The sequence below is a fragment of the Papilio xuthus genome, unplaced genomic scaffold, assembly GCF_000836235.2.
Source record: "Papilio xuthus unplaced genomic scaffold, Pxut_1.1 DF828952.1, whole genome shotgun sequence".
In the NCBI taxonomy this organism is placed as follows: domain Eukaryota; kingdom Metazoa; phylum Arthropoda; class Insecta; order Lepidoptera; family Papilionidae; genus Papilio; species Papilio xuthus.
The window spans coordinates 5,024,292-5,041,380 of NW_013529697.1; the positions used below are offsets into that span (position 1 = coordinate 5,024,292).

At 32.7% G+C, this 17,089-nt stretch overlaps 2 protein-coding genes across 2 annotated transcripts; both read right to left on the reverse strand.

Annotated features, from left to right (window-relative positions):
• Positions 1-1,885: 1,885 nt before the first annotated feature.
• On the reverse strand, positions 1,886-8,679 carry LOC106124157 (synaptic vesicle 2-related protein). Its single transcript, XM_013320630.1, has 13 exons — positions 8,331-8,679; positions 7,880-8,039; positions 7,329-7,425; positions 6,877-7,001; positions 6,599-6,662; positions 6,103-6,228; positions 5,872-5,943; positions 5,374-5,513; positions 4,671-4,831; positions 3,952-4,060; positions 3,685-3,769; positions 2,941-3,030; positions 1,886-2,246 (listed from the first exon to the last, which is right to left on the reverse strand). The coding sequence occupies exons 1-13, from the start codon at positions 8,449-8,451 to the stop codon at positions 2,109-2,111; spliced, it is 1,488 nt and encodes a 495-aa protein (XP_013176084.1). The 5' UTR covers positions 8,452-8,679; the 3' UTR covers positions 1,886-2,108.
• Positions 8,680-10,544: 1,865 nt separating this feature from the next.
• LOC106124748 (uncharacterized) lies at positions 10,545-12,578 on the reverse strand. The gene is made up of 3 exons (XM_013321702.1): positions 12,508-12,578; positions 11,447-12,197; positions 10,545-11,156 (listed from the first exon to the last, which is right to left on the reverse strand). Exons 1-3 carry the CDS (start codon positions 12,534-12,536, stop codon positions 11,058-11,060), a joined length of 879 nt encoding a protein of 292 aa, XP_013177156.1. The 5' UTR covers positions 12,537-12,578; the 3' UTR covers positions 10,545-11,057.
• Between the last annotated feature and the right edge of the window lie 4,511 nt (positions 12,579-17,089).

Sequence of the window (17,089 nt, forward strand, 5' to 3'; positions counted from 1 at the left end):
TATAATGACCACGATTTACTGTTGAGAATGCTATGTGGAAGATATAATTGACAAAAATTCGTAAGAAACATAAAAACATCTGTTTTTTTTTTAAAAAAGAGTTGAAATTATGAAGACAAATTTCTACCATGGTTACTTAACTCAGTTTTACAATGAATTCAGTTTTATCTAAAACAAGAAATGTCATGATATAAGTACGTGTTATCACAACCTAAGGTATTAGACTATTAATACTGATAATTAAAAGATTACATACTAAAAAAATATTTAGCAAAACAATACCTTATCTATGACGTTTAAATCAGTATTTATATCAGTCAGAAGGGACTTTAATACACAAAGACTTACAAGCAGGCCTTTTTTTGTCACTTCTTTTTGGGAAACACAGATCCTCGAAAGATTTAAGTACATTATTTAAAAAAAAAACAATTCACACAGGACACCAAAACCTTTTTATAATTATTTTTTTCAGTTATAGAATTTTTCGAAATTTCCATTGGTTGCACAAGATGATCCACGTGATTGCTATACTAATTAAGAATTCATTTACAAGCAATCTAAAGATTTCATGCCAATATTAATTTTAATTGCTAAACAAAATTCAACATAAGGCATCTAGTACAAACATATATAAAATTTTACTCATCAATTTTTTATGATGAATTTGTCAAATTTCATCTAAGAATAAAAAAAAATCATATAAACCAATCACACATAAAATATGTATAAAAATGTCTTACATTCTAATAATATGGAAATATTAATCTCGTCAATAAATTATTCTTATCATTATTAGATACAAAAAAATAATCATCTTAATTATAAAAATTTCGTTCGGAATTACGTTACCTTATTTACTATTAAGTATGGTTATGAGATTTAAAAAAATTGCGTTAACCTTATACGTAATTATCGTGACGTCACGTTGTACATCAACCGCCGATCTCTTTAAATGGATTGATTGGAAATAACAGCTTTTACTTAATTCAGATTTAAACATGCCAGTTGATATTACGTGACATTTAATTGTATCTTAAATCCATATATCTATAAACCGCTATTATGAGCGCCACAATGGCAAATGGCATAAAGGCACAAAATCCTACGCCTTATAGCCAGTCCATTTATAGAGGTCAGTGACAGCAACCGACATAGCTATATTCGTAAGTAGCACTAGAGATCTGACGGCGTGACGTCTTTATTTCAAGGTCACATGTTATTGTGAGGTAACACTGAACCCTATAAATATCGCAGGACAGGTCGTTGCTTGGAAATGACAGCTTTTGCTTCGTTCCATATTTAAAGCACCTATTGAAGTTACTGACAGTTTATTCTATCTCTAACCGTTGGTTTCTCAGATCAATATCTCTGTATAAAATATATCATCCTTGTCATTATCTTTGACAAAATAGAGATAACAATATGTTTAAAAAGGAGATTTTGGTCTCAGAACGGTTATTAGTTCAAATCACCAGTTACCTTCAGCGCCAAAATGGTGAAAATCAAATAGGCACAAAATACCACGGCTTGTAACCTGTCCAGTACATTATAAAGGTCAGTGAATAATAGTAATTAATTAATATAATAACAAAAATTAAAAACACCTTTTGTTTACATTAAATTGATTATGAGTATTGAGGTATAGGACGGAAGTTAACAACAGTCTTAAATAATACTTAAAAATAGTTCATTGTAAATATTCGAAAAAGTCATGTTACAAAATATTACAATGTTATATAATTAATATATTAATAAACTTGTATTTTCATTGTAAATATTACTAATATTATAAATGCGAATGTTTGGATGTTTGTTTGAAGGTATATTCATAAAAGCTGAACGGATCTTGATGAAATTTGTCATACATATAGAACATAGTCCGAAAGAACTCAAGACTTATAAAAATGTTTTTTTTTTTAATTCCACGCGGACTGATTCGCGGGCGACAGCTAGTTAATATATTGGAAGGGCTTGTAGACGTTGTTGGTGACTGGATTAGATTATCTTATTTTAGTAAAATTGTTTGAATTTTGCGTAAAAAAGCGACTTAGTACTTCGTAATATTAGTGACTGTGTTTGACATTAAATATTGTTAGTGTGTGTGTATATTAAGTAGTATTAGTGACGGTTTCCCTCATCTCTCTGCCTTTCGTCTCTATAGGCAGAGCGAGGCAGGCGAGCGCCGCTAAGAGAGCTGCCATAGAGTACACAGCTGTCGCGATCACAATCGAGTTCTTCAATAAAACCTGTAACATATAAACACTGTTTGTAGTAACTAAAGAAAAACTTAAATATATTTTTCATTTTATGAGAAAATCAAAACCTATCTGTTTGGGCAAAAAAAACTGTAATAGTACAGTATACATGGTGAAAAGATTCAACGAACTTCAATATAATATCTTAATAAAATTTAATAAATGCGAATGTGTGAATGTAAGTTTAATAGAAAGTATCTCCAGAACAGCTGCATGAATTTGATGAAATTTGGTATAGATATAGAACACTGTCAAGAGGAACCTATCAGCTGGCTGGGTGCCTAAATCTACCTATCTCGGTTATGTGTACCGTTCCCGTGGGATACCTTTGTTTTTATATATCAATTGATAACTCCCCAACAGTTCAACGCATCTTATTGAAATTTGGACACACATCGTACTTATAAATGCGAACGTTTAGATCCGATAGATGGATGTTTGTTTGCTAGAAAGTATCTCCGGAATGGCTCAACGGATCTTGATGAAATTTGGTACAGATGTAGAATATAGTCTTCAAGGCCACTAAGTTTTATTTATTTCGCGCAGACAGAGTCGCGGGCGACAGCTATTGGAACATAGTTTCGAGTAACACATGAGATACATTTTAACTTTTTTTTTAATTCTGCCTAGACTAAGTGACGGGAAAAAGCTAGTATAGTATAAATGTTGAATATATTTAGTGTACCTGAGCTACATAAGGTGTAATCATAGCACCAAGTCTAGCGACGCCGCTGCAGGCACCAACCGCGGTCGCACGCAGCGCAGTCGGGTACACCTAACAATTATAACATCTTACTAATATGCAAATGTTTAGTTGGATGGATGGATATTTGCTTAAAGGTATCTCCAGAACGGCTCAACGGATCACGATGCAATTTGGCATACATATAGAAAATAGTCTGGAAGAATACATAGGCTACTGATTAAGATTTTTTTAAATTCCGCGTGAACAAAGTCGCTGGCGACAGTCAGTAATATTATAAAAGCTGTCAAAAGAACCTAGGTTACCTGACTAATTTAGACTAAGCTTTGTACCTCGTTTGCTTTAGTTTCGACAACTATAGTTAAAAATGTACAAGATTTCTAATTTGGAACTTGTCCTATCGTTAGTAATCTCTCTCTCTCTCTTCAGCCATATGACGCCCACTGCTGGGCATAGGCCTCCTCTAAAGACCACCACGATGATCCTGTGCTACCAGCATCCTGGATACTACCACAACCTTGACTAGGTCTGTTTATCTTTCGGGAGACCTGCCCTCGCTGTCGTTTTTTCGGCCTACGTTAGTACTAACGATAATTATTTAAGACAATCCAAACCTTTTTTTTTTTAGATCTTTTTAAAGCATAGTAACGTACCGCAACGTAACCGAAAAATAAAAGAAAACAAAATTAATGGAAATTAATCGAATTATTTATGTAAAAATGTTACCTCGGGCGTGTAGACATATGCTGCCTGGAATAAACCGGCGATGATGCCGCGCGCCAGGAACAGAACACAAGTCAGGAATGTTCGGCTGAAATTAAATATCCAATTTTACTTATATTTAAGTTAAATAATTTGCTCATATATATATATATATATAAACTTAGAAAGTGTACGAATAAAATTAGAGTGTTACTATTAGGAATAACTTATATAATGTTTTTTGGTATTTTTATATTATTAACTATTTGTAAAATGAACAAATAAACTCACTTCGTATTATATATAAGAACGCATACACAGATCGCAAATATAACGAACTGAGAAGCCATTGTGCGTTTCCGACCGCATTTCTCGATAATGAATATCGTAGCAAAGATACCTGGAATTAGAAATACATGGAAATTAAAAAAAAAAACAATCAGTAACAATAAAAAGAAAAACTTTCGGTCTGATCAATACCAATACGTTAAAATGTTTTATGTCAGGTATTTGAATAGAAAGGAGAAATATCTTCCATCCTCTTTCCTGTGTATTATTAGTTGGCATTTTGTACAAATTTTAACTTCATCATCATCAAGCTCACTTATACGTCCCCACCGAGGCTCGGAGCCTACACTAAGTTAGGGGTGACTAGGCCATAGTCAACCACGCTGACCCAGTGCGGGTTAACTTCAAACATATCTTTGATATCTCTCATATCTCTTCATATTTCTTTTCAGATATGTGCAGGTTGCATCACGATGTTTTCCTTCACCGTAACAACGTCGGATAAATGTACATATATAAATCGGAAATCGAAAAACACTGTTAGATGGCGGGATTCGAACCCATGATCTCCAGAATGTAAGTGTTTAACCCCTGAGCCACCGACGCTCTGACGATGACGACGAATTTTAACTTACTGACATCTATTTATTTTACATCAGGTTACTTCTTGATGACATGCAAAATATTTTTTTTAAATAATTGTTTCTGCAGTGTAAACTAACCGGGAAATTCAGCCAATGTAGTCCACAAGAGGTCCATATAATCAGTGGTCTGGAGAGGCCGACAGTCCGCCGCACACGACTCCTCCGAGCCGTCAGAATCCGTCTCAAACAGCTCCGTCGTCATCAACACCAAGCCGTAGTAACAGAACGCGCACGACATCCTTTAACGCATAGTTAATATAATAATTAACCAATAATAATCTTACTAATATTATACATGCGAATTTTGGATGGATGGATGGATGTTTGTTTGAAGGTACCTCCAGAAAGGCTCAACGGATCTTAATTTGGCATGGATCTAGAATATAGTCTTGAAGAACACATAGACTACTAATCAAGTTTTTTTTTTTCCGCGCAAACGAAGTCGCAGGCGACAGCTAGTTGTATTATAAAAACAATAATCGTGGCTTAACACTTCAAGTAATAAAAAAATCATTTTTAAAATAGCTGTAGTGCTGCAAGAAATTAGAAATGTACGGAAATCATTGGAAGAAATTTAAATTTTAACTTAAATAGAGTTGTCATTTAATAAGGAGTATAGTGTACATAAGAGAAAATTACTTACCAACATTTAAATCCTGTATTAGAAAGCACAAAAAAGAAGAATTAATAAAGTTCAAGATAGCCTTATAAAATTAATAACATAGTCCGAGAGCCCACAGTAAAGTATTACTATCAAGTTTGTTCTAGTATTGGTACATACCATATTATCCAAAGTAGTAGACTGGTATTCCTTAAATGAGGTATGAGGAGGTGCTTCAAACGTCCACGCTGCCCGATGCCTACAGAATCATCACAAACCAGCCGACCTAGTAGCATTGGTCGACCATTGTCCTGAGCTATCTGTAAATGTACAATATGACAAGATTAAGCTCTCTATGTATTTATCTATGTATTTACAGTGGGTTACCGCTTAAGAAACACCTCCGTTCGCACAGAATTAAAAAAAAACACTTAATTAGTAGCCGATGTGTTCTTCAAAATTTAGTTCTATATCTATGGCAAATTTCAGCGAGATCCATACAGCCGTCCTGGAGATACCTTCAAACATCCATTCATCCATGCGAACATTCGCCTTTATAATATTAATAAGAAGTAGGATATTAATTAACTTTATTGCTTGTTGTATTACACATTTTCATTTATGTAGTCTTTATCATGACAAATAGTTAGCAACCTAACCTAAAACAACTAATTTTACCTTTTCCAATGTTGCCAACGCTTTGTCTGGTTGTCCACTTGCCACATGATATCTAGCAGATTCCGGTAACCACTGAAAAAATCAAATGAAGATTTTAGAATCAATAAATATACACTTACATTTTTTATGACGCATACACCTTTCTTATATGAAGGTGAACTAATTAGATAAGGTGGTATAAAAATTCACAGACAGGACATTTTGAAAAATTACATTATCCAACATACTTACGGGACAAATGAGTGCAAAGATTAACAATGGTATTGTTGATAGAGCGAGCAGCCAATGAACACCTAATGTTGGCATAACCACTAACGCCAGAGCCACTTCTAGACATGCGCCCAGCGCCCAGAAACACTGGAAACAAACACAACATTTATTGCCATATTTCATATGATCGATTCAAAATTTTTAAACAGAAAGGTTGGAAAGAATTATAAAATGATGGGTCCTATGTATGAAGCAACAATTTTGGCTTTGTGTCAACCATCCTTGTCAATAACTTTTAGAATGTCTCCTGAGGAGTTGTAAATTAACACACTGAACTTTATTCATAGGAGCCATGAATACATGACAAAGATAGCAAGTTCCAAGTTGTTTACTAAGAACTCAATAGATTTAAACTAATGTTGCTTTTTCAGAACTAGTGTTAATAGAAAATCAGATTGTTTGAAAAGAAGACTTGTAGAAGACGCTAGGAGTTCATATTTTTAATAGCATAACTTACATCTAAAAGTACAACGCATTTGGCCCGTTGTTTAGTTGGTAAAAACTCTGCATATAAAGTAACACTGAAATGAAATAAATTAAGCTGTAGACAAACACAAAAGCTGATGAAGTTATGTTAAATGAATACGCATACAGATATTCACTTGTTTTATTTTAAAGTTAACTATAGGTTTTCTTTTTTATTTATGTTTTTGCAGGGGAAACAAACCAGTTAGAGCCAGTGATTTTTCAGCTATGTTTCAGTTACGTTCAATAGTAATAATACAAACTACTTACGACTGTGGTACACATCCTATTGCAAAGCCAACAAGTCCTCGTAAAAATAAAAGCCATAGGAAATTAGGGGCTATAGCACTTAACAGCCCATAATAAAATAATAATACTCCACACATGCTTAGTGCCTGAAACAAAGTTTTACAGATGTTTACTCTTAAATAGTGCCAAAACATTGAGGTCACATGAGAAAACCCACACAAAAACAATTTATTACTAAATTTATTTCTACAGATAAATAGAACTAGATAGGGTAATCTCACTAATATTATAAATGAAAATGTTCAACTGTACGGATTTTAGTTAGAAAGTACCTCCAGAATGGCAGCATGGATCTCACTGAAATTGGGCATAGATGTAAAGCATAGCCTGAAAGAACACATAGACTACAAAGTTTTTTTTTTAATTTCATTCAGAGGAAGTCAGGCATCAGCTATAAAATATAAATTACTTACAGTTTTCCTTCCATATCTGTCACTAATATTTCCCCAAAATGTAGAACTCAACATCATGCCAAGAAATACAACTGTTGTTGTTAAAGCTTGTTGATACCTGCATTAGATTAACACATTGATTAAAAAGAGAGAAAAAGCGCTCTACTAATATTAATAAAGGAAAGAGTTGCACATAGCATAGGATTAACTTAACTTGTTCAATGATTACATGACCAATTGCTCATATATCTGCTCATATTATGCTACATCACAGCAGCCAACCATAAAAATAAGTGAAAACCTTAAGGTTTATAAAACCTTGTGCACCAAGTTTATGAGGGCTCGATAAGGCCAGGAAGAAGAGAACAGCTGGCAAAATCTAATTTTATACTGACGAAAACCAAATCATACTTATATCACAGTTTCTTACAATATAGATCATCACCATCTTCAAAGATCAATCTTTCTTTTCTTTTTAACTTTTCATTACCAGGTTAACACTGGACAGTTCTTAATTTAAAATACAACAATTGCAATTACATTTAAGATTTTATAGAAAACTATTAACTAACTTGCTAATATTCCATTCACAGTGTAGTGCTGGTGAGAGTATACTCAGTATAGTCATCTCCATAGAGTCAGCCATCCAACACAATCCAGTGCAGAGAGACAGCTTCACTTGAAACCAGCCAAAGCCCAAGGCATTAACTGCCTGAGTCACTGTAAATGTATCTGAAATATCCTTACTCATAAGTAATGTGCCTAGTACTTGTTAAAAGATTTTTTAAACCAATTAGATTAACTTTAAATCGGTATTTGAGGACACAAATGGGAAAATGGTGCTACAAAATATCTTAAAAATTGTGTTTGTATAGATTGTAATCACCCTTTACGCTCCTCCTTCCTCACAAAATATACCTTATGTATAGGCATATCAGGACACGCAAAACTAATCGAAGTATATTTATGTACGGTGGGTAAAGTTTATAAAGGAAATTTTCTGCTTTCTATTCAGATACGTACCGTCTGGAACAACAGATACTGATGCCATTTCGATTTCTTGCGGTGGTGGCATTTGAGCCATTGATATACCGGAATCTGCAGCATTGTCGTCTAGATCTTGATATCCTCTAGCTCTTCTCATTTTCACGGTTTATTAAAACTATTGACGTGGAAAGCGTTTTTAACGGTATTCCGTCGGTTGAATGATTTACTTTGCCATTGCTATGTTTTAACTAGGTATTACAAATAATTGTCACCTAAGTTTATTTACTAATTAAAATCCTTAGAGAAAAATAGTAAAATATTGTCTTAATAATGGTAAAAGCAGTAATATTCATATTCTAAACAAAACAACCAAACACCGTCCAGTCAAGAAAATAGTGACATTCACAATAACAAATGTCAACTGTACACATGACATCAACTTGACACTAATAACTAGAGTTGCTATGCCTAGATTAGATTACTTACTAAAATTAATTTAAAAAAAAATCGATATAAAACTAAAAATCACTAGTCCGACTTTTCACGGGTTACACAGACATTTATTATCCTAGGGGATGCAGGTGTTCAATTAAACTCCTTATAAATAATTTAAAATTCTATATAATGTTAATTTATTGGCAGTCATCAGTAAAATCAAATTTATTATTTTTTGAAAATATATCTAATGAATAAAATGAAAATATGTTAAGTCATTTTGGTCGCAACGGAATTGATCATATGAACGTGAATACATAAATATGCACATACCTACATACATAGTCTTGAAACATATTATCGCGGAAATCGAAAAAACTCGTAAAATTAGTGTAATTAAATGTACCATAATAATCGACTTGGATCACTGTGTCAACTTACAGCTAAATGTGTTTTGTGAGAAAAAGTAACTACATGATCGTCCATTGAATTTGGGTGAGTAAACGGATGAATAGATATAAACTTATCTGTCTCTAAATCTGTTATATGTTTTGAAATAGCTTTATGCCATTTTAGTCGATAAATCAGTAAATAAAACATCAGTAATTGTTAGAAGTTAGCATATAATTTTTCAACTCCCTTATAGGACATAATATTTTAGGAGTACCTTAAGATTCAGAGTTGCATCTAAAAGTATTGTTATAATATTTTAAATACAAAGTAAAAATATACTAACTCTTTCTATATAAAATATAAATCGACAGTAGGGTACATAAGTACTTAAATTGATATTTTTGAGCCTGACATTCGATGCAAAACTCATCCGTAGGTAAGTATATAATAGTTCACATTGCAAATTTTATGTTTAGCTACGTATTTACAGGAATATGTGGACATTTTAAATTAAATTAAATTAAATACATCTAGAAAAGAATTTGAATGGAATGTATGAAGTTGAAAATTAAATCGTAGTACCTATTAATACTTCTTACGGTTATTAATTACAGTATACGATTTACAAGTTTTATAATCATGCAACAAAAACTTCGAAAACATCGCTTACAAAGATATGTCAATTACACATTATATTAATGTAAGTTTATAAAAATTACGTCGGAAAGTTATAATCTACATTTTACCAACAGCATTCGAAAAGCTAAATTATTAATTTGGAAATAATTAGGAATCTTATTTTAATCAATATTTTTATCTAAACATCAATTGACTAACTCTTTAATAACTTCTTTAAAGATTTCTTTTTAAATTAGATGTGCTGTTGGTGAAACATTCAATATTAATTAACGATTTGAGAACATCGTATCTTAATTTATGCGTAGAAAAGATTTTTTTATGCAAAAGTTAAGTGGAAATATAGGAAGTTATTTATTTAAATTCAACAATGGTCTTTAAGACCTACTGTTTTATTACAAAATATATTAGTCAAGAAGCGGTAAAGCTAAAATATCACTCAATCCTCAGCTCTCTGAGAGAATAACACTCTTATAGTAAAAAGTGGATTGTTAGTGTACCATTTTCTCTATGGCTTTGCTATGCAAAATGTTAGTATTGTCTTTTTAGACTAAGAACATAAATATGTAGTTACATTTCTTATTCACAGATTAAAATATAATTTTATATACAAAGTGGATTGTAAGCAAAAAGCCTAATCACTGTTTTTCATTCATAGTAAAATAACTTTTTCTATTGAATTCGTATAAAAAAAATGTAATAACGTAAGTTTTATCGTGTTACAATGAAATGTTACACATAGAATATCAATACAAATTGAGAGAGTATTTTTTCTATCTAAACCTTAATAGTATTTCATATTTACAATCGCACAAAGGCGATACAAAAGCTGCCGTTTGAAGGGAACTCCTTAAATTTGAAAAATAACTGTTACAAATGAATATTATCTAAACAATCCATCCATTTAATGGAGTTTATAGTCACCATTTTGTACGATCATTTGCACACTCTATACTACCCATACGCACATTATGAAATCTAGTAAAGAATCGAAAAGAATTTATATAAGTACAGAATTGTAGTATATTACGACCCTACTACATAATGATTGAATGGATTTAATATAAAATAGATATCTTAATTAGAAAATTGTAAACAATTCAGAATCGGACGATAAGAATATACAAATCAAGGAAGATAGACCGTACTTCGTCGTATTGTTTGGCGAATATTGTTATCTAATTTTTTTGGGTTTTGATTTGACGTGTCGCGATTGTATGGTCGCCGTTGCTATAAATATCTATAAGTCTACGTTAATATTCAGTCTCATGGTTGTTGGCGGTTAGCAGATGGATGAATTTAAGTTGCGATGCGATGTTTTAGGCCTCGAAGCTCCATCACCAGGTCCGTATCTCCTGCTACGAAACGTTTTTCGATCCTTCGCCCTTTCGTCGCTTTCTGTGTACAAAAAGATAAATGTTCAAATAGTGAATGGTTTTCATTCATACACGTTTAGTTATATAACGTCAAAGCATCGAGCTTTTAGGTTATATTGGTTCCTTGCACCCCCACCCCCAAATGACCCGGCCTCCGCGGCGACCGTGTCACCCGCCACCCCTTTCCCCCTACCCTCGGCCCGGACAAGTTATTTTTAGACTTCGGGCTTCACAATCTGTATATATAAAATCTATACTTTACATAGTAACGCAATTAAACTTTTATTTCTTTATAAAACGATTAATACTTACACGTGATTTATTTTCCAGTAATTTTGTTATAGTTTTGTAGTACGGCGAAGTTCTCTTCTCATGCAAAGACTGGTGGACTCTGTTATTTGTTTTGGCTGGTCGGGGAACTGCTACTTCCTTTTGGCCAACATTCGATTCCTCTGTAGGAGTGGGTCGGCTCGTTGTAGCGCTCCTTTTGTTTCCATTCCAGTTGATAAAGCCATCGTCAGCTTGATAGTCTTCATCTTCATACTTCGGAGCTGTTTTAGGGACATGATAAAGTGGTTTGCCAGCTAGTGCTTTAAGTTCTCTCACGTCTTCGTCTTCGTTATCTTTATCTTCGTAGTCGACATTTGAGAAAGCAGCTCGAGCATTTTCGCGGCGTCTTTGAGCGTCTTGTGCCATTTGTGTCAGAATCAAATTATCCAAGAAAGCGGCGTTGACGTCATCCATATCGTTCGATCGCCAGCGTGAGTTGCTATCGCTTTCAAACCACGTCTCTTGTCCAATGGGAAGTGCTGCTAATCTTTCGTCTTGTCTCTCCGGAGCTTCATTAGCAAAGTCGTATGGGTCGTAGTAGTAAGAATAAGGAATTTGGCCATAAACTTCGGGTGTGTTCATTGCAGGCGCATCGTAATAGTATTGTTCTTTGGGTGCATAGTAATAATCATCATCGTGATATTCTCGAGGTGTTTGTGGGTACAACGGCCATGATTGCATAGGATATGCTGTCGCTTGGATTATTAGATAGCCAAGTAATGCCACCCATGATCTATAAACAATTTACATATTAATTTTTGCGATTTTTAATTTCTGTAGCAATTAAAATTATTTTTTACTTTATTCCGATTAGCTTTTAAAAATCAAAATGGACGTAGAGACGAATTGATAAATAATTACAACCGAATTTTACTAAAAATAATTTCAAGTGAAAATTATGTTCAAAAGAATATATAATAATAAACTGATTATTTTAAATAGTGTTAAAATATTTTTAATATAAGACTAGCTCAATAAAATCGGTTAAAAATAGGAATTCTTGAAAAGTGATATATTTAAATCTTATATTTTACAATACTCACCGCCAACCGGACTGCAGTAGATTGCACATTTTGCACTTAGTATGTGAATAGGGACGCGTTCGGGACACAACTACGGCGCAGGCCGGGCTGGAGGGCTTTATAAGCTGTTCGCCCACGCGCGCCGCCCACTCGTTCTCAATGAACGTCTCCCTCTACGTTCACCCCCGGCCTTTACCTACCCCCTACTCACCCCATAAGTCTCCTTCCACCTCCTCTACCCCTCCTTAGAGCTTCAGCCGCGCGCCACACAGGTATCGATCGCGTCCACAGATTATTCATCTCGCTAACATACCAACATTTTCTTAATACAGAAACAAAACTGAGATTCATAACTGATAAATATCACTCATTACTAATCGTACTTTAAGTAGAGTCTACTTAATACTTACTGCTTTGTTTGTCTTTCTATTAAACCCTTATCTAAGTAACTCTTACGTCTTACTTATAAATTCTTACAGATCCTTTATACAGTTTTAGTCCTATATATCTTATCAAATTTCTTTCTGAATCTCATCTTATTATATGTCATTCTTTTTTTAAACATTTAAGTTCTTAGTGTTGGTTTTTACAGTGAGTTTCTGAGACCAAAATTTCTATATAAAACATATTGTCATCCCACTCATTATCTTTGTCAAAATAGAGATAAAAATATGTTTTAATGGGGGATTTTGGTCTCAGAAATTCACGGTAAGTAATACAGTATGTAGAGTACATATTAAACTAACATTACAACGAAGTTTAGTCATTACTAACGTTTGTGGGTTGACATAGTAGTGCAGGGTGATGAGCACAGCGTGGGTTTCTTAATTGTACCTCCCTTCGTTCATGTTTTGAAAGCTTGTGGGTAGAGCCTTGAATTATTCACTGGAATTTATATTACAGCTTTTTTTCACGTTAAAATAAAAAAATTCAGAAATATGAAAAATTATATTCGGCGTAAAAAGTATACATTCTGATTCGCTAAAATGCTGACGACATTTTGTCAAATATAAGATGCCAGTGAGGCTTTTATTACTTGATGGTAAAATTGTAGAGGCACATGATGAAAAAGGGTTGCGTTTTCTGGCAATCTTCACTTACATAAGTAAACGACAAGCTTATAAATTCACTTACTTCGTTTATTTACTTAGGAAAACGACAATAATCATTTAAAGTAACTAAGATAATAACCCAAGGTTATACCTAGAAAGTTTTCCTATAATTCCGGATTTTTATAATCAATTCAAACGAAATAACGTTGTTTTGACTACAATGTCGCCACTGGGATAAAGGTACCGCTAACTCGGACTATTTATTTGTTTATTTTTCTACATTTGAAATCATTCTGATACTTATACCATTGAGGGAGTTCGTTTCTTTAATGTATATCTTGAAAGAATTCTTAAAAAGCGTATAATGTAAATCTAAATGGAATTTAATTGAATTGGTATTGAAAAAATGAAATAACTTTAGCAAAGAATATTTTTTAAGGTTTCATGTTGACATTTAAAAACTTTTCTTACAAATTTCTTTCCTAATATTTATAAGTCATCCCTTAGTAATGTTTTCGAGTTTCTTCAACTTTTTTATGTAGTATATAACATTAAGTCTTATTGAAAATGAAATTTGAAATTTCCTATTAGTTCTTAAGCTCTGAAATCCTTACAAATACATACAATGCCTTCGATTTCGAAGTTTGTAATTACTTTCTTTATGTTCAAATTAACTTTACACAAGTTTGCGCAAGTTTTGCGGTTACATGGCATCTCTTCGATGGGGTAGGTCATGGGTGGGTTAAGCTAAGGAGGGGTGGGGTGCTGATGCATTTCGGCGGAGTCGCGGTGCATTGTCAGGTTCGATTTCGGCAAACGTAGTCACAAACACGGGGTCAATGGCCTTTTGCCGTCCCTGCGACGCCATAGCTAATAACGCTAAGTATTATATTTCAAATTGTAAAGAAGTTATGTAATATTAAATTAACAAAATACTAGTGCGATGAGTGATAATTGTTACTCTATGGTAGTTTTGGATAAAGTTAATAATAATCTATTCTAAAATTTGTGTTTATCGGCTACTGAGATAAGTTAGCCGATACTTATGAATAATCTGACTCATTATAAGTTAAACATGCGTTTACACTGCCGAAATATTTATTCAGAAACTTGCGCTCATCTTCGCTTATCTCTATCATTCCTTTTACACAAAAGTACGCTTAAAATGTATTATATGAAACTGACTAATTATACTTATAACTTCTTAAATTTATTTAAAATTATAATTTTAGCCTTTGATAGAAACGTTTAGTTAATTCTCCCTTGGGAAATTCATTTTTAAAAGATCATTGTAAGAAATTCTATTTTCGGAGTAAAGGAACTCGTGTTTTCATGATATTTACATTCGCTAGATTCTCTACACGCGCCGTGATTACATAAAGCGAGCTACAAATACCCAAGTAGAAAGGTACAGGAAAACTTTTATGCGCATTCACTATTAATGACGATCCTTTTAGAACTCTTTGGAAACTAATTCGTCTAGAATAATAATTATTAATAGAGAAAAAATATAAGAGATTACTCTTACTATACAGTATGTTAAAAAAATTATGATAATAGCTTAGAGACAAAGTAATGAAAATATGACTTGTAACATTAGCTTCTTTTTAGAAGTTCTCTATATTTTCTTCTTATAAAGTAATCATATATTTATGTTGCTCGCCCATTTCAAGATAAGAAAAAAACTAATTTTATATAATAAAATGACAAGATATATATACATTAACCTTCATTTGACAACATACATACAAATAAGTAAAAACATATAAATTTTTAAGGTAACAAAGGGATGAAGAGATTTTCCTTGACGAAATCTGAAACTATAACGGATGTAAACGTTCGGTATAAACAGTTTTCTTGACAGTAAATTGATGATCCGATGACATTTATATTTCCTTCAAGAGGTAGCTTTGAGCAAAACGTCTCGTTATCAATAATTGGATATCTTATTACATTCACAAATATACATATTAACTTTATAGATTTGTGAGAAATGCCAAACTACGAACATATTGTTATCTGTTAAAATTTGATACATTTAAGAGAGATATTCTTTACATACATAAAAACCAATGCACAATATCATTATTGAGATAAAGCTCTCAGTAAGATATAACACATAATACTAGTTGCCTATGTGTTGTTACAGACTATTTTCTACATCTATAAAAAATCTCCTAAAGATCCGTTGAGCCGTTCCAGAGATACTTTCAAACAAACATCTATCCATCCATCCATCTAAACATTCTTATTTATAATATTAGTAAGATTAGCAAGATTTAAAAAAAGAAATTGTTTTTTCTTTATATCTTTTATACTTAGTTATCAAATGTAGATTTGAAACCTAGATCTTAGCGATCAGGGAATATTTTAGGTCATGCCATCGTTACGTCTCTTTCTAATTCAGTATCTCTCTCTCTCTCTGGAAGCGTAGGAGGTGGCTGGGTCTATTTTTAGCCGGAGCTTGGATTCCAGTCGTTTCTAAAATAATTTGCACATTTATCAATAATTTTGACGTGTCTACTATTAAATATGAACCGAAGATAAGAATTGTTTTTACTTACAAGATTTATTAGGGTTCATTCTTAGAAGTATAGGAGTTTTTTTCATTAAAATGATAGTTTTAAATATTTTATTTACTTAATTACAGAACGTAAGTTTCGTCAGAACCAACACTATTATCAAATGTCCCTGTCGAACGTCCACACTTAGTGTCATTTTAGGATTAATTAAGCGGTCCCTTAGTAAAGATTTAATACACATGAAGAAACTGTTATAACCTATTAGTTAAATAAAAGTAGTATTTGGCTATGCGATACGCTTAAGTATCACTTATCAAATACTGTTTACGTCAATACGACTAGACGTAAAGTATAAACATATAGAACGTCTAAGCATTCTTATATTTCCTTGTTCTCTCCCACCCACTTTACTCCCTCTCAAAAATCAATAGATTCCAGTAAACATATGTCAAAGTTCACATTGAAATTACTCGTGCTCGTGCTCTATTATTTTTATGAATACTAATAGAGTTAAAACTCTATATAACGTCGCCCAAGACAACGAAGATTTTTGACGTTATAACGAATGGACGTTACATAGAATTAATAGTAATAAATTGTATTTAGTAGTACCTTATCACCTGTATTTTCTCAGGCTTCTTGAGCGTATTAATAAAAGTTTTTCGTCAATATGCAAACAATTTCGTTATCTCGCCACTTGACAATTCGGATATCTTTGAGCAATCGTAATTATGACAATTGGACAAGTCAAAATCCAAAAGTATTCATGTCGAGAGTTAATTGTATAAAAATATTATAAGATTCAAATTATGTGTATGGAAAAGAAATTAAACCCACTAAGATAATAAATTTTGACCTCTCAAGGAGCTTGACGTTACGTCGAGTGACGTTATAAGGAGTTTCAATATACTTAGTATTAGTAATAAACATTAACGTTTGAAAAGCTAGTTATAGCGAACTTAATGACACGACTTTTTTTAAAGGGTAGAGTTGGCGGTTTCCTATTTGACGACGTCCACCCATTGCACT